Source organism: Agelaius phoeniceus, chromosome 3 (assembly GCF_051311805.1).
Source record: "Agelaius phoeniceus isolate bAgePho1 chromosome 3, bAgePho1.hap1, whole genome shotgun sequence".
Lineage (NCBI taxonomy): Eukaryota > Metazoa > Chordata > Aves > Passeriformes > Icteridae > Agelaius > Agelaius phoeniceus.
The window spans coordinates 89577810-89600242 of NC_135267.1; the positions used below are offsets into that span (position 1 = coordinate 89577810).

The 22433-nt window shown below is 37.8% G+C and overlaps 1 protein-coding gene across 2 annotated transcripts in view; it reads right to left on the reverse strand.

Moving 5' to 3' along the window:
- Window positions 1-22433, reverse strand: part of PRKCE (protein kinase C epsilon) — a 287638-nt gene that overhangs the window by 184771 nt on the left and 80434 nt on the right. For both annotated transcript variants that reach the window (XM_054629818.2, XM_077175832.1), the window contains exon 2: window positions 3961-4024. In XM_054629818.2, coding sequence (XP_054485793.1) covers window positions 3961-4024 — 64 coding nt within the window. The remainder of the gene's footprint in view (window positions 1-3960; window positions 4025-22433) is intronic.

Genomic DNA, 22433 nt, shown 5'->3' on the forward strand with positions numbered 1-22433 from the left:
CAACCTACAGAAGGTAAATAACCCTGCAGATGAGTTCTGGCAAAGGAAGTGTAAAGATGTGACTCACAGGTGTTACAGAAATACTGCTTACATAGTTTCCAATGAAGAATTAAAAAGACTTACTTCAAGAGCTGTTTTCTCACCCTCTTTCTATGTCAACATCACCAAAATGGTAAATTATTTTTCAGGACTGATTTGGAAGCACAATATGGAAACCTTCATGTTTTAGCAGAAAAATTTAAACCCTAACTTTTGAGAACATCACCTTCTGTGTGAAAAACAGTTTATTTAGCATTTTCTTTTCAGTATGTGGGCTGGATAGTTCCTACTACAGAATTTACAGAAGATTGCTAAAATAAATACTTACTCACCATCCCTATCAGTGCAGAAACAAACATTCAGAAACTATAAGGAGTTTCCAAAACAGGATTAGTGTAAAAAGGTGATGATAAAAACACTCCTCTTGGGTTTGTTGTTGTTCCTGTAAGGGCTTTTCATGTAGCTTGCTTTCCACTTCTCAGACTTTAGCATTTTTGTTTTCCAGTCATTTTCTGCTTTTAAGATTAGAACTGAATGGAAGCAAGTTCTAGAAAATTATTTTTTCAGAACAAAACTAAACTCTCTGAAATTTGAACAATCCATTGGAAATTTCAAGTAGCACAGCCAGCAACTCTACTGTTCTTTCTCTAGCTCCATGTAAAAATATTGGCCAGATGCTGATATTGATATGCTAGGGTGGCTCTCAACAAGTCTGCCTCTGCCTAGAGAAAGGCAGAAATTTTCCTTACCTGCCTTTGTAATCTGCCAGATTTCCATCTGTTCTGCACACCTAAGCCACACAAGTCCATGAATGATTCAGCTTAGACAAGGGGGAGAGGAGGAACAGGAATCATGTGCTTTTGTTGAGGAAGTCAGCTTATAACAATGAACTGTTTTCATTGTTTTACCATACAAATGCAAATAGTGCAGAGGAATAAGCAATCTGACAGCTGGGACTAAGTGGCAATTGAATTTTAAGAGGTATATGGTAGCAACATAATCTTACCTTCAATTTATATATCAAATTACTCACATAAAGGCTTGCTTGGAAAATTAGGACTTCTGCCTTTTAGAGGCAGTATAGTAGAGAACAATGCTCTTTGTCCATATTAACGGATTGAACTAATCTTAAGCCAATTATACCAAAAGAGAACTTGGATATCTGTCTGAAAAAGCTTTTAGAAGTGCTAAATAACTGAAGCTACATTACTGACTGCTGCTAACTAGAAACCTGCTTATATAACATTGGAGAAACAAGTCAAATTTTCAGTACACAACATTACAAGACAAGAGTGGTTGGCGAGTATATAGTACATTTTTCCAAGAAACATGCAACTTGATTGCTTCCTTCAATTAAAATTTTTGCTATGAGTATTTCTATTTTCATAACTTGCCAATTTTCCCTCTCCAAAATTCAGGTGAAAGAGTGATACCCATTTGTGCATCATGAAAAGAATACTATGTACTCTTGCTACTCACAGTGACAACTGGATTGCAAAAAACAAGATCCTGGTTCAGAAATATGGTCAAGAGAAGCAATCATTTCAACCAACCCATGTCACTCAAAAGTGATGCACTTTATATTCTTTAATATTCAAGAAATACGGATCAACTACAATGAACTAGCACACTGAAATTCATAAAATACCTCACAGATTCATTATCTTTACCTACACATATATGTACATAAAATGAAAGAGGTATTTTTGAAAAATGTACAGTAAGCTACTTCCCTTGTGGTCTAGATGTTTCCGTTCACTACATAAGTTATTATTCCCATAGTTGTTATGCTAAACTAGGTGCTTCAATAACAACGCTCAATATCCAAAATTATTTAGGCCACAGTCCTAATAAAACATTTCAATAATAAGATTTCACAGTATCACTAACAACACTATAAAAATGGTTTACATACAGTTGTACAAACCTAGTCCACTTTTCTTTGTGAGTAAAACTGGAACCCTCCAAGGGAACTTTGCAGTACTTCTACACAACACTTCTATACAGTTATTTAATTGCATGGGAAAGCTCAAAAATAGACAAGTTCTATTGCATTTTGTAAGTGCACCAACTTCTCTAATTTTTACCAAATTCACCTCAACTAAATGCCACAGCATATGTTGCAGTTGAGATGGTCACAATACACAGAGTATCACCACACAACATCATAATGCTTCAACCCATACAGAGTAATACCTCACCACTTCTGAAGGCTACAAGCATCTGCTCTTCTTGCTCTTTAGCCCAATGTTTTATACCCTCATGTTCATGCATTGCACCTGTGTGCCCTCTGTTCCCTTTGGTGGTTGGTCAGTGCCCCTGGGCACTCCATGGCTCATCACCTTCAATGCTGCTCACCTGCTTCTCACAGCTGTAGCCCATGGGGGATGAGGCTGAACTGCAGCCCCAGTCCCAATTACCACAAACTGTGTGCCTACAACTAAATGCTCTTGGTCTTCCTGAGGGCTTGCCATAAGCATTTCATAAGCTGTTCTCCTTCACTGGCCTGTTTCCATTTGCATGTTCCCCTCCAATGCTACTGTAGTGACACACATTTCTTTCCAAGTACCTTTCAAGTGTCACAGGGTGATGCACCACATAATAAAGGAGGCATTAGGATAGCCATTTTTTACTTTCCTGTGTAAAAGGTTAGAGAGTTTTAAAGCACTTTTGAAGAGCCACATAACACCATTCTTCCTGTCCTTTGACAGTCTGACGCACTTGAATGCATCTTGGGACGAAACAGTAACAGCAGGTTCAGCTGGGTATCAATAAGCTATCAGTGGAAGGTTGGAAGAACATCTACCTGCCTTATGACAGAGTCACACCAAGGCCTTTAACCCCATTTCAGATGATCACTGTCATGCCAGTCAGAAATATATGTGGAAACTATTATTTAATTGATATTTTCTTCAATATGCAGGAAGAAAAAAATGGTACAGCACATTTTATGTAGGTACAAAAAGAGGCTAGAAGATAAAGTTTAAAAATCAGGATTTATAGCAATATGTGTTTTTGCAAGCTACTGCTAGTAGCTGGTCAGAGTGCAGCAATTCATTACAAAGAACAGAAAGATAAACATGCTCTACCACCGTTTCTCCACTGTGCCAGGCAAAATAATTTAATTTCATAGCATTTTTAGTTTCAGCTCCTGTCAAGGTTCATGTGAATCTTTATGTACTGTGAACTGACGATAACCTCATTTCAGTGAACTCCATGAGCTACTGGGGGAAGCTGATCAAAGCTGATTGCTGAACATAATTTAAGATAATCAATCATCTAGCCATTTTGGCAGATCAGGCTGTCACCAAGTACATGACTAAGGCACACTGATTTGCTTCTTCATAAATTCTTATTCCTACCATATACCACTTCACTCTGTTTAAAGTAAGCAGTAGAAAATTATTTTTAGAATTTTTTTAAGAATGTAATAAATATTTCTCTTCCATATTTGGGTCATTTTCCAACATGCAACTGTTGTGCCATAAAAATGAAAACATCTCATATAATGACAACATCCTGGTCATTACTTTACTTGAAATGGAAAAATACCAAATATTAGAATAATTTAGAAAGCAAATAAACTCCTGTCCCTCAGTTTTGACATCTTATCCTTTCTACCTACATAATGGTTAGTATTCTTCCAAAAACTAAAGAATTTGGAAGATTCTTCTGGAAATTAGTACTACTAAATGTGATAATTTCATTTCATTATGGTCATTTTAGCTGGTATTGTTACCACCAGTGATTAACAGGGTAAGATGAAGTGCAATTTGCTTATTGACTCAAAATGTGTTCATTTTAACTTGAGCTAATACAGATTTGAGGGTATCAGCACACACCTCTTCTAATACTTTCATTGCAGAGACCCTTGGAGATTCCATTCATGAAAGAGTAAGATAAAATATTGAAAGTCCCTACCTTCACCTGATGATCCTGAAAGGTCTATGATGACATACACTCTCCCTTCTGGCTCCAAGTCAATCTGTAATCAAGAAGAGAAAAAGAAAAAAATCAAACTTAGAATGCCTCCCAAAGCAAGGGACTGCACATGCAGGAAACAAGAAGTTTCCAAACCTCTCAAAGTCAAGGTGTAGGCAAAACACATCCTGCACCAACAGACCCTCCTTTTGCGAAGAGGTGTTGAGAACCCTGCAACCTCACTGGAACAAAAAAGAAGTGTGCATGCTTGGAAAGTTTGAGCTCAGTGAATTTCACATTTCAAATATTTAATGTACTGTTCTGACATACATTTGCACCACTATTTTCAAGAAAGTCAAAAAGTGCCACAATTGAACAACGTTTTTACTGTTGTTTATACTGAGCCCAGATATACAAATGTGGAAAACAACACTGGGACAGCAAGACAGATGAGCTCTGGTCACAGAACGGGGGAAATGAACACACAGAGCTCATACAGCCGGTTAACACGTGTTTACAATACCCCTTTTGTGTCCCCACTGGGAGAAAGAAATACATGCTTTATCCTCTTTTTCTGAAACACAAAATTTGTTTATTTCTGCACCATTCTGGCGGATTTTAAGGAGTCTTTACCCATGAGGAGATCACTTTCACTCAGCATGAAATACAGGTGCTCAGTATCAAGCTGCTATACTTCCAAGATATCACAGGCTATGAGAATAAGCTCCGGTTCAGGCATCACAATGAAGAGCTTATTACAGATCTTCCTGTATTTCATCACAAGTTTCTTCAGCAAATCTAAATATTGCTGGATTTGAGTATCTTGATGGTACACAACAAATTAAAAACTATTTTTGCTGCCTCACATCTCTGAAAACTAAAACTGTAACTAAAACATTATGTAATCAGTAGCTTCTGCTGTAGCATAGCGGTTACTGTCACATGATTTCAGAGCCTAAGTGATGTGATGTTCTGTATGTAAATACTGTATTTTTAATCTGTTTTAGTAGGAAAACCACACAGGTAAGATTGCAAGGGACCTTGTGTTGGAACCCAGGAAATTCCTCTGGCTGCCCTGGAGGGCTCAAGCCCCTGCCCGGGGGGCTCAGAGCCCTGTGCCTTTGATTTAGCCCTTGAAAAAAACAATTACCAACCTTTACATGAAGAATTACAAGCCACGAAAGTTTAAGTAGAATGATAGTGAATTTATCACAGGGTGAAAAAATAGATTTTTTTGGGGTTTTAGAATGGGGGTTCAGGAGGCAAGATGGAGGAATCTGGGAAGTCTAGCCTTTCTCCTTCTTCTTCTTGGCCTCCATCTTCTGCTGTTGGCACTTTTAGATTGGTTTAGAGTAGAAGCTCACTGTCTAACATAGGTGATAGGTATTGGAAAGCAATTGTAAATATTGTATATGTATTTTTAGTATAAAAAGATAACACTGCCCGGGGACGGGGAGAGTGCCTCTGACTGTCCTGCTAAGAGGACCTCAGCTGGACAGGAGAAAAAATTTTATAGATAAGATACAATAAACAACCTCGAGACCAAGAAACAAAGGGCTCTGACTCCTTCTTTGACTGGGAAAAGAGTGAGTAAATGAGGGGACATGATGCAAGCTCCTCCTCCACTGAGCATTGTTCTCCAAGAGAGGGCTTGGAGAAGAGTTCACAGGTCCTGCTGATGTCATCGGACCAATGGATCAAGCAAATGATCTCAGCAGCTGTATTGTAAATACACCAGGCAGGAAAGAATGCTAGCAAGGCCAGGGGTTGCTCAAGGGAGAGTAAAATGAAAGCATGGGTGTCTGGTTTTTTATAAATAATAGTATTGAATATCCAAAAAAGACATTTTTAACAATTCCTGAATTGGCAGCATGAGTTTTGTGAGGGAGTTTTTGGGGAGTATTTGGCTTTTTGTGTTTTGGTTTAAATAAAGCTGCTGATCTTGAAATACTGCTTCTCTCCCTTTGCCAGTTTTAAATAAGAAAAATATTAGAAGATCAGAAGCACAGGTGCATGAATAGACTTTGATGTCTATGCTGAGGGAAGCTTTTGAAAAACTGCTATAGCACTCAACAGATGGCTGTATTAAAGACAGACACGTCTAATGCACTGTTTGTATCAGCACTATACACTGTTTGGTTAAGCTTTCAGTAAAATACTTTATGCAGTTCATATCCCAGAGTGCACGCACACACATAAACCCCAACATCATCCCTGCAGAAGAATCAGGCATCTGGACAAGTTACTGACCACCATCACAAAATCTATGTTCTGCCCCTTTAATTACAAACAGCATTGGAAGCAACTCAGGAAAAAGACTGGAGGCCTGGAACCAAGTTTCCATTACCCAGCAAGTGGACTGTTTCAATTTACATTTTATTAGAAATGATGCTTAGTGATTTTGAATTGGAAATTTTGCTGATGCTCTAAGAAAAATGAACTATTTATAAAAGAAAGTCTTTTTCAAAGAAAGCATGTTTCAGTCTTCGTATGTTCAAATGCCAGTAAGAATGAAATGGACATACTCTTATTTTCGGATTAATGAAATACCCACATTTCATTTCAGTGACACTGACAGTCTTATCAGTCATATGAATTAGTACTTTTGCCAGAAGCCAGGAGCTCAGCTGACCCTACATATGAAATGAACACCCCAACAAAAGCAGAATCCCCTAGACTTACAGGAACCCTTCTCTTCTTCTCAGGTCTTTCATGTATCAAGCCAAACAGAGGAAAAAAGGACCGATTCAATCTTAATTATTAATTAAAAATGTCTAATTTAATGCCTAGAAACATAACAGCATAAATACCTTCAAAATAGACTACTAGAATATGCATGCTTTTTCTTTTCAATCTGTGCATTAAGCTGGGCTTAGATTCTGCAATGTCATTTTATAAATAAGTACCAAAAGATGCATACAGCAAAATCTAAAGTTCCCATGCATTTTTCACTGAATGCCATGAAAGCCATCACATGTGAAATGCCCTTAGACACATGTAACCAGAAACAGGAGGACTGGCCAAATTCAGCTGAATAGAACAGGCAACCTTGAAAGCAATGGAAATAGTCTGATCACAGCAACTCTGATTCTGACCCTTCTCTTTGACTAAAAATACTTCTCTCTGAATGCAGCCTAGCTTTTATACGTGCAGAGAGAACTTATGAGGAGACATCTAAAAAAGACATTACTGTTCAAAAGGAAACAGGGAACAAGGCAAGATGCAAACTAGGGATGGGACAGAGGAGCTGATACAAGAGCAGCTTTGCTGTAAGCAAAACACATTGCAAAATATGTGCCTTGCACACATACATCACATTTGCCACATGCAGCAAAAGATTTAACTGAGACTGAGCAAAATCTTTGATCACCAAAACATTTTACCCTCTTACTGACCCATGCTATTGCTGTGACTTTGGCTGAAATACAGTTTTAGCATGCACAAGTAACATTAATTAAAAAGGTAATTTAAGCAACTTCTAGATTGCTCAAATAACAACTGTGGCAGCATACTGAGATGAGTACAATCATTGCTGGAAAGCAGCACAGATAATCAAAAACTCCAGGCCTGAATAAAACCTATTAGTAGCCTGTTTCAGGGAACAAAAGGCAACCATCCATAAAACCAGACATACTTTCAGAGGAAAAAACCCATGCTGAAACCAAGGCCAAGCTTCAGCATATTGAAGGCATTTATATAGTTTCACAGTCATTAATGGATTTTATTTTCAACACCCTTCTGAGACAGTTCCCCATATGCAAAATGGGATACTCCCAAAGGCACAAGCTAGACTAAATGACTTTCTGGCAAGTAATACAAGAAGCCTATGCTTAAATAAGAGCTGAACTCTGGTCTCTGGAGGCCCAGACTGCCCACTGGACCATTCCTCCTATTCCTCAGTTAGGCTTCACTTTGTCCAGCAATCCTGTCTTCCAGCAATATCAAACACTACCAATAACTTTTTTCACCTCCCTCTTTTTTTAGACAGCCTTAATGGGTACATATCTAGGATGTAAGATCTTTTCTTTTTCATTCAAATAATACTCATCAGTAAAAACAATACTAAACAAAGTATGCCGAAATATTTCTCTGCAGCACTTTCAATGGATCATAAATCGTCGGTAACCTGGAGTAATGCAAAATTTAATCAAACTATACAGAAGATTGTGAAAATGGCCCAGCTTTTCCTTGAGATTTGACTTTTGCAAGTTTTTAACTCCTTAGTGTTCTGAAAAACTGAGCCCTAAACTCAGCTAGAAGTTCACCATTCTCTTCCTCTCAGGTGTAAGACATTATTTCTCATCCCTAAAAACATAAAACTTGGAGAGAATTCTCGTAGATCAAGATTTTCTAAAGAAACCAAACACTCTCTCTAATCTTAAAAGGATGAGGAAGATTAGAATATGCTACGGAATTACTTGCATTGCACTGATGCTTCATATTTGAATATGAATAAGATTTTTATGTACAGCCTGAATAATTCCATCAGCATTTGGGGGTGTTCTTTCCATTCCATTTGACAGCATCAGCACAGATTTTGCATGCTCTATGGTACAAACTGAGACCTGTTGTAAGCAAATGACAAACCACTGTCTTGATTGGCTCAGCGCCACAGGGTTTCCTTTGATCACAACAGAGTCCATCAGCCACCTATGTTCCAACACAAGGATGTCACCTGAGATTTAGTGCGCTGTACTCATTTAAAAGCCAACTTATCTCAAGAGAAATTTAAGGACAGTCATTGAGATAAATCCAGATCTGAAACAAAAAATGAGTGGACAAATGCAAAATTTGAAATTCCTAGAAGCAGAAAGGTTGAGTAAGTTTTACTCTGATCTCCCTTAGCTAGACAGTATAGGAAACACAGCAAAACCCCTTCAAACCTAAAGCTGTTGAGGATTTTGGCAACAGTATAAACCTAAATGGACTGTATAAGCCACAGAAAGAATTAAATCATAAAACCTGCTTTGCACCTCTTCTTGTGATGTTCTAGGATTATCTGATATTTGGGTAGCTTAAAGCATAAACCTCCAAGCACATGATCTGTCACTGCAGATGGTTATTTGATTCATGTCAGACCTGGGAAGTCAGTATGGTTTAACCCTTCCTGAGTGTAGCATAACAAAGTTTCTTGTTGAACACACAACTTCTCTGAAAGAAGGAAAGAGATTGTGCTTAAAGTGCTGATAGCTGCAAAGGCTGAAGGGGGCTGGTTCCTCTGTCTGTTCTTTTTAGATGCCAATTTTGGTAAATATTATTTCCATGAAAATGCATACGAAAATCAGAACAGTTATAATCTAATAGAAAATGACTGGAAAGTCTGTGCTGGTCTTTTGCTCTTTAGCCACAGAATTTTTGTGATTCAATTTAAATAGCTAATGGAGTATCTATTTTAACTTATTTAATAGAAAATAAAACCTTTACAGTGATACTTTTCAATATAGCCAAAATGACTGCAGCCCAAATAATTAAAAACCTTTCAAACTCACCATGATTATTGTAATGGAAGCAAACTCTTGACCAAAGGAGCAGCCAGATGTATGATTAAACTTGCAAACTTGTCCCAGCATTTATACCTGAATCCCTATCAAGCTCATCTGAAATAAATAGGTTTGCAATAAGCTCCATAAGGTCAGCAAAATAGCTGAGCAAATGTTATTTATTAATACTATCTGAAAATTAAGAATTTTACACATTACATCATTAATTCATGAGTAAACTTTACTTTCAAAAGAAATTACCCAGAAAACATACTGAGAAAACTTCCTTAGAATCTCCATGTACCTCCATGATGTTTTTCACCCCACCAGCCTCTTGCTCTTCTGGCAAAGGCAGCAGGAAAATTTGGAGCCAGTGCACTGTTACAATGTTCACAAATCTGCCTTTCATTATGAACATTACATATTTGATTATTATAATTAGAGAGAAACCTAACACAGCTTGACGCATTGTAATTGACCACAATGATATACATAAAGGTTCAGAAATTCTGGCCACAGGGGATTCTATCAATTATTTACTCATACTCAAAAGTCAACATAGAAACATCAAACATCTTGCATGACCTACAGAAAACATCAAACACTTTTCAGTGCCAGACACATGCACTGACATAATACAGAGCAGCAGCAGCCAGGGAGAAACAAGATTCAGCTGAAATAATCCACAGTATTCAGAAACCAATTCTAAAACAAGAATCCTTCCATTACTTAATAAAGCATATAGTGATGCTCAGTTGTGGTGTCCTGAATCACATGTGATATGGTCTTGGTCTTTCATGATCTGTTGTGCCTAAGGCCTCCCAGACTCCAAAGAAGAAGCATTTTTGAACACACAGCGATGCATGCACGTGTGTTTGAGCACAGGCACACCTGCACTGTCAGAAGTAACATACTCACTTTTATGCATTAGAAGGACCAACAATGTTTACAGACCACAGTGCTGAGCCTAGGGTCTTCAGGGCTCATTTTCTTGTAGAACCCAGAAAGTGAACCTGGACAATTTGTTCTATGTACATGGAACAGACAGCAGAGCAGTACAAACGACTGCAAAGGCATCGAGCAGCATGACCACAGCAGGGTCACTGCATGAAACCAAGTGTCTGACTCCATGATCAGAAGCAAGGAAAAGACTATCTTTACTTCTTTGAAAGCTTCAGAAGGTGGAGAGTATGTACAAGGTATTACCTTTTATTCCAGTATTTAAGAGTTATATGGCAAACTGGTTAGGGTTTCTAAAGACCTACAATCAAAATGCATGACAAAGGGAAATAAATCAATGAGAGAGAAATATTTTCAGGAGCAGAAAAACAAGTCAATGACCTTAAGAAATAAGGCTGCCTAGACTAACTATTCCATGATATGGAATATCATGACCTGCATGTGAACAGGTCAATGGAAACTCACTAGCATGAGTGTCCCAGACACAAGTGTGTGCTACTTGTTGCTTTAATTAACCCAGTACAGTTACTCTGATGATGTAAATGTATTCCATTATTAAGCCTTATGAAGACAGGGGAATAAGCCAAGGTTATGTAGTATTATTTCACTGTACTAAAACTGTATCTACACTAGAAATGGAGGTGGCATTATTTTAGCAATGGTAAGAAGGATAATATACAAAGAACCTACACAAGCCCAGAGACAACGTGAGGTATAATGTGTGCAAGTTAGGTTTGGCTGAGCAACGCCCAACTAGACTTTTTGAGTGAACAGACAGACAAACCACCTACTGAACAAAAGCCTGCATAAAGCCATTCTCTTGAAACATCTGCTAAATGTATTTCAAGAAAGAAAAGAAACTCTTCAGAGCAAAACCACTTTCCCAAACAGATGGTTATTTGATTTAAGAATAAGGGAATTGCATTGTGTGGGGGGAATTGCATTGTGTGGCAAGATCTGACCTCTAATTTCATCACAACGCTTTTCAAAATGTATTTCTTAATGCACTAGTGCAGTGGCACTCTCCAAACCACAGGGAAATAATTAACTGTCACAAAGCATTTAAAACATGCTCGTTGTCTTGGCTTAGGGGCATTTTTTAAAGTCATGCTACAGAACTGCAACCAGAAGGGAAGTTACCTTACACCCAGCAATAAAAGACAGAGCAGGGTGTCAGGGCTGCCAGCACACAGTGGTTAGCCAATTACTACATGGTAAAAACTGATAAAGGCTATCAAATTATCTTACCACAGTACAATTTCAGACAACCACTTGCTCATATGCCAAAGCCAAACTCATAGGTGGTACATTTGTTCAGTCTCAGGAATCACCTAAACATGATGGTATTTGGAGTTTTTCAAAAATTACTTTAACCAGATATTTGGAGTTTCTCCTAAATTACAATAATAGTTCCTCTGAGTAGACAACTTTCCAACGCTTTGCACAACCATCATGAAATATGTGTCTGTATAAAAGTAAGTACATGGATTGACTGGCAATTTGTCCTGGCCACATAAAATTGTTTTGGTGGACTGCATACTTTTTTCCTTAATTCCTTAAGTAATTCCCACAGTTCCTTATGTCCTTTAAGCAAGAATTTCTGCCTGAAGACTTACAGATACGAAAGCAACATTACATATTTCCTGTAAAGATATATTTCTTCTCTTTATTGTTGAAACACTCCTTTCTTGCACTCTCCTGCCACATATATTCTGAGAACTCAAGGTACTTATACAGTAGGCAATATCCACATAGCATTTCTGTACAAAGAATAAAGGAAATAACTGTGCTGATTTTCAGATCTCAAATCAGGAAAATTAACAGCTGGAAGATCCAAGAATTTAGTGTAACATATTAATTTTTTGTGTATTAGGTATAAATTAAAATTCTTCCTAAACAAGATAAAATAATCTTCAAGGACAGGATATAAGTAGTCCTAGGAAATGGGGATATTAGATGATGTTAAGTTGCCCTTCAGTTTTTCTCTTGTTATTCCTATTCTAATCCTCTGTAAGAGAAAAAACTGAAAAACCAAAACCAAATTAAATAAAAAACAAAAACCAAACCAAACCAAAAAAATAAAACCACCCCAACAACACCCAAAAAATCCAAACAAACAACCAAAAAAACCCACCACAACCAAAAAAAAACCCCGAAAACCCACAAAATTAGGCAACTCTGGAGCTTGCCTATGAATCAACTGTGTTTCAAACTCAAAGTTTAGGAACATTGATGACACCTGGTTTGAGTAAAGCTTTCATCTGCCTTAGAGCAAAGATCTTCCCAGATATTAGAAAATAGAGATTACATGAAACCTCAGCCCAAACTAGGCAGACACTTCAGTATTCACTTCTCAGACCCTTTCCACAAGAGGTTCACATTTCCAGCCTCACAAACACTACTGTGCAATACCTGTCAGGAACTTTTGAGAGAAGTCCAAATGAACTTACAGTCTTCAATGAGCCAAGAATGCAGCAGGGAGTTGAACCCACTTCAGCTCTAGCTCAGGCTCACTTGTAAGTAGAGCTGTGCTGGCTTGGTTTCAGCTAGCAACAAAACTCACATCTAGGCTTTGTTTCAATTAAAAACCCCAGAACATTAAAACAACCACTGCTGTTTATGGGTGAGAATTCAGTTCAGCTCCCTGGGAAGAAAGGAGAAAGGCCTTTCTTATCTGGAAGGCAAGCACATTAAATGTGCTCTCCATTTGCATTCACAACAGAAATTAATCCTCCATTAGGAAGTAAACAGCTTGAATCAATATACTGCAAATGGACAAACTGCACTTCAGTGACACTTGCTGGAACTTTTAAGTAGCTTGTTGATGTGCAGCACCAGCATCAGCTGCATGCCAGAGTGCATCAGCAGAGAGAAATAAAACTCCTCTCTCTTGCCAAGTTGATATAGATATGAATGAGATTCCCTCTCGCCACAATCCTCAACTAAAGTGGCTGAAACTACAGAATATGCAATTAGGACAGCTCTAGGGGTGTGCCCAGAGGTGCCTATGATCTCAGAAACTGCCTGTGAAGGAGACTAAGTTCTTTCCCTCAAATTCCCAGAAAATGAGAAATATCTTATTTTTTAAAAATGCTTCTAAAAGCTATAAAGACTTTCCTGAAAATGCCCCAGTATCCAAACTCCTCCTCTATCTGTGCAAAACTGGACATTTAATGTGACAAAATCCCTGACCTCCTTTGCAGTTTACCTTAGTGTACCTTTCATGAAATTGGCTGGTGATCAACTTGTCAGCACTGTGTCACCAGACACAGTGATTGACTTGATTTTTTTGTTTCAAGTCTCCCCTTGGCACCCAAAGCCAAAGAAGAAGGTCACAGGGCTGGACTCTTTAACCCACCCAGATGGTCAAACTGCTCCGAGGCAGTGCCTAATGGGGCAGCTCCATGGAGAACCACTAGGCAAGAAACAAAGAACTACCTCAAGAGTGCAGAACTAAAGAAAGCTGCAGAGATAAAATAATGCAGGGTTTGAAACGTCTTCAGTTAAAAACTACACGTGAATGAGAAGAATAAAGGATGTAGGGAAGGAGACACAGGAACATACAGAGACAAAAAATATATACACAGCTCAGAAGTAGCATGAAGTTGTCATGAGGAAACAAAAGGAAGTAAAATAATATTTCAAGAACAAAGCTAAGCTAAAATTATTCTCACAGTTTTCTTTTGAAAATATTAACCTCTTTAAACCTCCTTCTTAAATCTGAGAATGCTTCTTGTTACTGTCTCAGCTGTTCTGCTATGTCAGAAGACACAGCTTTATCCCAAACATAAGGGGTAAGCTTTTAAAAAGTAATAAAGAGGTTTAAAACAGTTTTTTGATCAAGACAACAAAACCATGCTGACTGACTTAAAAGGTTTTATTATTCATCCAGGGAGTTGAAAGCTGGTCATTTGTTAACATAAAATGTCTCTGTTCAGTTATCCTTGCAATTGATAATTTTAGTCACTTAAATGCAATTTTAAATAATGTGTCTCCTACTTTCCCATTCAGGTTCACTACAGATACATCTCTATTTTCAAGGAAAGAAACTGAAAAGCAAAGAGGGAATAGTTACCTTATAGAATTATCTAAATTTGGGTTAGAAAGAAAAGGAGATTGCAAAAACTTAATGAAATTATTTGTTTCCAAGTTACAAAAAAAATCCTCCGCCAAACACAAAGATGTAAGCATAAATACACAAGGTTTAAAAATTACAAATCAACATTCTTCTGCTGGGTTATGAAGATGGAAGGAAAAAGTATGTTCTACACAAATATTCTCTATGTCCTTTCACATATGTATCTGGAACTTAAGTTTCTTTACAACAAGCACTGACATTATAATAAACACCTCATGATATACAAACCACAATGTTATACAGAATTGGCATCAAGTATTTAAACAAAAGCATCTCTCTTACTTACAGCCTGTCAAGAATTGCATTGATTCAGAGACTTTGATCAAGTTCTACAGAAATTCGAAAGCAGAAAACAGAATTAAAGAAAATAAAATACAAGCTTCTTGCAAAACTATCTTTGCTCTTTTTTATTTTTCTTTTAGTATCTTCCTAAATGCTTGTTTAGCTTAGAATGAAAGCCTTCATTTTGCCCTCACACTCTGTGGCACACACAAGTGCAAGCAGGAATTGCACAAACTGGCTGCTGTGCAGGTGAGTTCATCCTTTCCTACACTGAGCACATGCAGGAGCCCCAGGGCAGGTTTAAATAAGGATGTGGGAGCTGAATGTACCTCTCAAGTCTCAGTTCAATATCTAAACAGAAAGATCATTGCTGTTTTCTAAGGGAAAATGGTATTTCTAACATCTTGTAACAAATAAGCATTTTGCCAGTAAATGTGGCAGTTTAAAGCACACAAAATTAGTCTTATTAGATATGTACAATCATGCAATCTCCCCTCAAAAAATAAATTCAAGAATAGCACTAAAATATTTAATTTTCTTGAACAACTACCCAGAATTGAGAAAAAATGCCTCAAAAATTTGAAAGAAAATGTAACCCCAAATGCTATCTTATGTGCCTTTCTAAAAAAATTACCAGAGAAACTAAAAAATTAATTTCTATAAGAAAACATCATTAAGACATTCTCTCTTTGTTTCTACTTTTTCCCGTGTTTAGAAAGTATCACAATAAGATCTTTACATACCATTTCATAATGTTGAGGGGTTTTTTCCAACATAGTTTTTGTGTTGCTCTGATATTTTATCCTCTGTTTAATCATCAGATTAGAAAGATTAATGAAGCTAATTCTGTTAACAAAATGGCTATCCTGAGGACTACAATTATCTGTGATTCACTTGGACTTCCTCTGCAGCTTTAGCCATAACAAACCCAGAGCAGCTCCAAGACTCCTCAGATGTCAGCTAGAGAACACTTTGTTTAAAGAACAGCTAAACAGAACACTGATATAGTTTGTTCTACTCATGTTTAAATGCAAAAAAGAAAACCAAGTAAAATAAAATTCAGTAGCTTTATACACACTGCCAGGCTACCTATATTGCACGAAACAGATAGACCAGAATGCAACATCTTGAATACAGAGACTACAGAAAAGGAAATGGCAAAAATAGCCAGCCACTACTATTATTATGGTTCCTGAAAAGTTAGACAGCACAGTCCACCAGCCAGGAGTGGCACACCAGGAATAGATATATCTTCAAAACTCCCTAGGAAAAAGACATGTTCTGGTGCATGTGGCATTAAGTGGCATTTTTCTTCAGCATTTCTTTTCATTTACTGCAGAGCTTTAAACAGAGTTACATTTAGAGTTCTCACAAGTCAGATACGAGTTTGACATGAAAGATGATGACATGAAAGACGATGCCTGTTAAACCTTTTAAAAATCTCACTCTTTCAGATATCCAGAAAGTTTTCCAGTATTTCCTGGATTTAGGAAAAAAAATAATTAAAAACCAAAAAATAATAATTAAAAAAAAAAAAAACCAAAACCAAAAACAACAGCCCTGAAACTTAGTCTTTCTTGTACTGTAGGGATTTGGATGTTCCTCTTTTAGTCCATGAGGAAACAGGAAGCACAGAGTCATTTACGGTTTTGTTCTTAGAAAAAAAAGATTGTAATTCAAAGCCTTCAAACCCATTTAGGGGGGAGAGTTGGGGGTTTTTTTTCTTTTTTTTTTGTTTTCTGTGATGAATACAAGAGCATTCGCTATTCAGATTTGAGTAATTTCTTTGCAAGAGCTCAGGTTAGATTTCATACAGCCTGAAGCCTGATTGAGCTCCTGGAACTTGGCTCAAGGTAGCTGAATAATTCTTGTTCATTTACCTCTTAAAATTTAGTTCCAGATGCATAAGAACCATCCAGTTCTGCTAATGGAAGGCACAGCATGCTGCCCACTTACTCTTGTATTGAACCAAGTAAGTAGAGCAAAGCTAACACCTGTCTTCCAAGAAAGGCTTTCAGTCTTTTCTGAACAATATCCAGGGATGAAGTATCTGCTGCAACCTTTGCTAACTAATGTCATCAGTTTATCAGTTTAATGTGAAAGAAAATATGTGCTATGCTGCCCATTTTAATCTGCCTGGATACCTCTCAGTTCTTGTACCCTTTTGAGACTAAAAAGCTCCTTATTTTTTTAATAGTGCTTTACATATCCAAATTAAGTAACCTCCCATTGTTCTTTTTATTTAAAGTAAATCAGTGAGCTCAGAGTCTCTAAATTTCTCCAATATATGAATGCTTTCAGAAATCCTACTGTGAGCTCTGCTGTTGACTTGCTGGGTCACCCTGGGCAACAAACTTTATTCACTCTCCATGTGCCTATTTCACCTTCTATTATTAGTCTTTATTTAGAGTACAAATTCTTAAAAGTTCAGGCTCTTTTTAATACATTTGTGCAATTAGGCCCTCATGTTTTTACCATTATGTACATTCGGGTTTGCAGGTTCTAAGCATGCTGCCTTACTAAAAACCTGAACTGCTAAACCTACTAGGAGTAATCAAGCATTAGTGCAGCCCAGTGATAGCCCTGCACCTAAATCTGCTATGGTGCACCCATCTCTTCCTGCAAAGCATGGAACCTTATCACTTAACTTACAAAAAAAATTTCCATTTGGGGTTTGCAGCATGAGGCTTAGCAATTCTAATTCCACACAGACAGGGCAGAGAAAGGACTTGCAGCAGGTCTATCTGGCCTTCAGTACACTTTTTTCCTTCAATTTCCAACCAGTTTTTAAAATGTCGACCACCCATAATCCTCCCATGTGCAGCCTACAGAAGAAGGAGGAATAATTTCACACCTGGGGGAAGTGCCATGGAAAATCTGTCAGCTGCAGCAAGGGTGGAGGCAGGCAGGATAGGCTTCCTCAGGAATGGATCTAAGTTTTGGATACTCTTGTTCCTCATTCCTCCATGCCTGGCCTACAATTTTCATCAGCTTTATCCCACACAGCTTGCAGAACTCACTGCCTTGGACAACCCTATCACCAAAACTTAGTTGTACCCAGGTTTGTTTCAAAACTCTCAAAGCATTCTTATTGGAGAAAAACTCAACAAGTGATCTCAAGTGGAACTACATATTTAAGATTTTCAGCACAGTGACAGCACTAGTGCCTTTACCCCAGACACTTTAAGGACAGAAGAGGTGGGAAAGTTACCTGTGTATTGGGGAGGAAAGTTTTTGTGGAGGTTTGGGAGAGTGGAGGTAGGGGAAGAAAGGGAGGGCAGTGGTTGTTTGGTTTTGAGAGCTTTTGTTCTGCCCCCCTTCCCTGTTGTTTTAGTGCAGTGTTTTTTTAGTGCATTTTCCTTGTGAGATTTTATCTGAGATAAAAATGATTAATGCACAAATATGACCTTTTTTATCACCTGGAACACCCCTTTAAGTAAGGGTTTTTTTGGGAATCCAATAGATGTTTGTGATGTCTGTGTAATATTCCAGAGGAAGAGAGCTGGACTGTTTCCATTCCTGATTCCCTGAGCCTGTCCTATCTGTTGCTTGTGGCTCAGACAAGTATGTTGCATTTTAATTTTCCCCAGGAATCTACACAGTTTCTCTTTTGGATTGTTTCAGATTTTGTTCTCTGTAAAGCAGCCAACCTTAAAAGTGCTTTCAATTTCTCCTATTTCCAAACCACTCCTCCATCAAGGAAAAGGGCTTCCTCTCTAAAAATTCAATGTACATATATATTGTAATATGCACGGTAGTAATGTTGCTAACTATTGGATTTAGGTATGCAGCAGGATCCAGTAATGATGAAAGGATGACAATGTCAGCATTCCCAGAATCTGGCTCAAATAGTACTTGGTATTCAGCCATGAAGAGGCAACTAATTCTCAAGAATCTGGTCATTTTTCTTATACTGGCCTTAGAAAAAAATTACAATAAGAGATTATGCATCTTTGGAATTGTGTTCAGAACACAACCAATTTAGCAGCATTTCCATACTCCTGAGGAATTGCTGGGGAAAAAATGCAAAAGTTGTTTTACTGTTAAAATTGCTTTAAGATCATTGGTTAACCCTTTTAATTTTTTTTTTATTTTGTGAAAACCTAATAAAAATCAGGTTAAATCTGAACCATGACCAGGTTGTCATTTTCACCTCAGATAATTTCAAAAGAAAATTTTTTCATGAACAGTCACCACAGTAAAACCTGAAACATTACCAGGTATTTTAGAAAGCATTTTTTAAAATGCTTTCATGGCATTTTTTTCCACTTCAGGATAAAGGTGAGCACTGAACTCTGGCATTGAGAGCCATCACTCCTGAGACAGCCAGGATCCTCCAGGCATCCAAGGGACCTCTAAAACAGGTATACCCCAAAACGCTCTACAGGCAAGCAGAAGGCACAGCCTGGCAGCCACACTGCACTCTGCTGATGTTCCTCAGCCCTGAACCCTTCACTCCTCAGCAAGTTGCAGAATTTAATGCAGACAGTGGCAGCTTTTCTGACTGCTGCAGGAGATTTAGCACAATGCAAGGGAACTCTTCACTTTGTTCTCACTGCATGAACAATATCAAAGGAAGGAACTGGACCTCTCTGACTCAGCAAAGTGTAAACTGAAGACCAGACTAGTTTACTTGAATTTATTTTGTTACCATTTAAATGGGATGAGGTTTCCATCCGCCTTTCAGAATTTGTTATAAAATAAGCAGTGAAAACCACAAGCAGCAGCAAACATGTTAGCATTAAAAACAACAGAGGGAGACCAGTGCTCTGACCCCATGGACATTGCACAGCTCTTACAAGCCTGAGCAGGCAATTTGGCAAGAAAAACCAATATTGGAATAAAAGACAATACACACCAAAACTCAGTTTGCAGCATTTTGAGAATTGACATTTTATCTATAGAACCATCAGTTCTCAAGGACTCTTTCCAGGTATAAAATTAACTAACAATGCATGAATCAATATTTCATTCAGAATTATTTTCATCATGTGTGGCTTTGGTTTTATAACCATGAAACAAAGCACATTTTAAAAACATTATTCTATATTAGTTACATGCTGGAAATTGCAGTTAATTCTGAGAGTTCAAGAAACAGCAGCTCATTCTGGGACTCACAGTCCAATTAACTGATATTAGAGCAATAACTACTTCAGATACCTCCTACTCTGACTCTTGAATTCCTATTTTGTGTCAGCTTTTTAGAGAAATTCGAGCAGTTATGTGAAAAGGTATTTTTACACCAAAATATTTCAGCAGCTAAGCATAAAATCTATTACATTTAATTATCCCCATGCATTTATTATTTTCTATAAAATTACTGAGCATCACATTTGCTGAGAGCTTTAAATCACTGTTATTTCTGCACTATGTCACTAACAGTGGTTTACTTATGGAGCAATTAAAAATGGCAATACAAAATAAATACAAGCAAGGATTCCTTGTCCTATGGCTAAGCAAGCAGAGCACACATCGAACTAAACTTGCTTTACTCTCACCCATTTATCTTTCTTGTACTTCCCCTTACTTTGCACATGAATCAGGATAAGCACTGAGTTCACACTGCAAACATTTCCAAAAATACTCGAGTTCCACGGCAGAGAACAGCTCTTGGGAAGGATCACACACTGCAACACTGGCGGCTCATGGCAGAGCTGCCCTCCCCACCAAGGTGACCACAAAGCTCCATCAGAGAAGGGACAACTGAAAGCTACTGAAACTCTCACTCTGTAGACAGCAGGTCCCTCCAGGGAACTTTGAGATACTTGAAATTGAAAGACGGTTTTGAAGAACACAGCAACAGCAGTGGGCTTACTTGGCTGCAGTCTGGAAGTGATGACTAAATCAATCTTTAGTAATAAAGCAACTTAACTTCAAAGATATTTCAAAGATAGTGAGCTGTCCTAAACCTACCTAACTACCAAACCTCCCACTGACTGCAGATTGTATCAGACTGCTGTCAGTGACTCTGACTCTCTCACAGATGGTTCTTGCAAACCAAAGTTCAAAAAGCATCCAAATAATGTCTGGGCTTGGGCATCCAAAGATTTAAAAAAAAAACAAAAAAACAAACAGAATCTGTCAGACCTCAAGGCTCCATGTTTACTAGAGACATGTTCATATTTTGGGAGAGACAGAATGAAATTAAGCCCTGACACAATGTTTTATTTCTCTCCCCTAAATCATCTCCCTCTCATGACCACTTCTACTGCTACAGAAATGCTGCACGAAAAGAGATGCAGCTGATAAAAGCAGAATGAAAGACTGGCTTACTCCAGAAAAGGACATGTGGTCTCTGAGAAATCAGACATAACAGAAAAATCATCTAGCTAGATATCTCAGAGTTACTCCCTTTGAAAATACCTGCCACTAGAGATACAGTTATGAGTATGCCCATGCTTTTCTTCTTTCTTATTCCACTGTTTGTGGTGTACTGACTTTACCAACTGTCACTAAATCCATGACACAAAAATAAGGATGCCCATGCAATGGAGCCTTTCCTCCCCCAAGTTTATTACTAACCACACACAGCTGTCTCTGGAAAGCAGCCTCAGAAGAATACAGAGTAGGTTTCAAAAGCGGGGAACTTCAGCAGGAAAGCTGAATGAAGTCCTATTTTAAGCTTGACAACATCTTTAACATTGTTCCACAACAATCTTTAATATTGTTCCAGTACTGCCAGGCTCAGATTTGTCAGGAAAAAAACACACAATTTCCTTTTAAATTTTATTAGCTTTATCAAACTCAAAAAAGGAAGATCTCAGCAGACCTCTCCTTGAGTGTGGCATTCCAAACCTAAGGCTTAATCAATTCTTTTCCTCCTTCCACAGTTGCATGTACCGTACAAATGCTGACAATAAAAGACCTTGGGGCTAAAAATGAATTAACATACTAATACAAAATCTTTAAAGCAAGTTAAAAGTGAGGATTCCTACTTTCTACTTGAAGAAAGCAAGATTCTGAGCAAAGATATAAGCTGTGGTTTGTACAAACTGCATAACCCCCTTCAAGTCCACAAATCTCTATCTGAAAAATTAATCCAGTTTTAGCTTATGGAAATTAATCCCGATTTAGCTTATATTTCCTACATTAAAAACAGTGTACACAAACATGATTTTTTTAAAACTCCTCTAAGTTAGATAAAACATAAATAAATCTCCCACATAGAATAATCTTCAGAAATCATTTCCAAAGTGGAAAAACACTGCTATTCTATGGGAGAATAAGGACCAAAGAAGGGGAGAGCACTCAAAAGTGCATGTAAAAGTAACATCTCACTTTGCTGTTATTTTCAGTTTTGCTCCCTTCTTGGAAATGCTTGAACATTAAGGGGAAAATAACCAACCCTTAACTTCTATGCCTTCAAGAAGCAGCTTTGTACACTGAATCACAAACCTGAACAGAGTGTTACTAGCTCAGTGTTATCTGGGACCTAAGGTATGCCCAGAGGTGTTCAGAGACCACTGGCAGCCCCCAACACCCCAACTCCTGCTGAATAAATTGGGCATTCAGCACTGCTACTGGATGTATTTGCAGCCTGCACACAGGGCAGAAAGGACTTCTCACAAAGTTTTGTTATTCTCCCAACACAAGAGCAAATTCATGGAGTACAG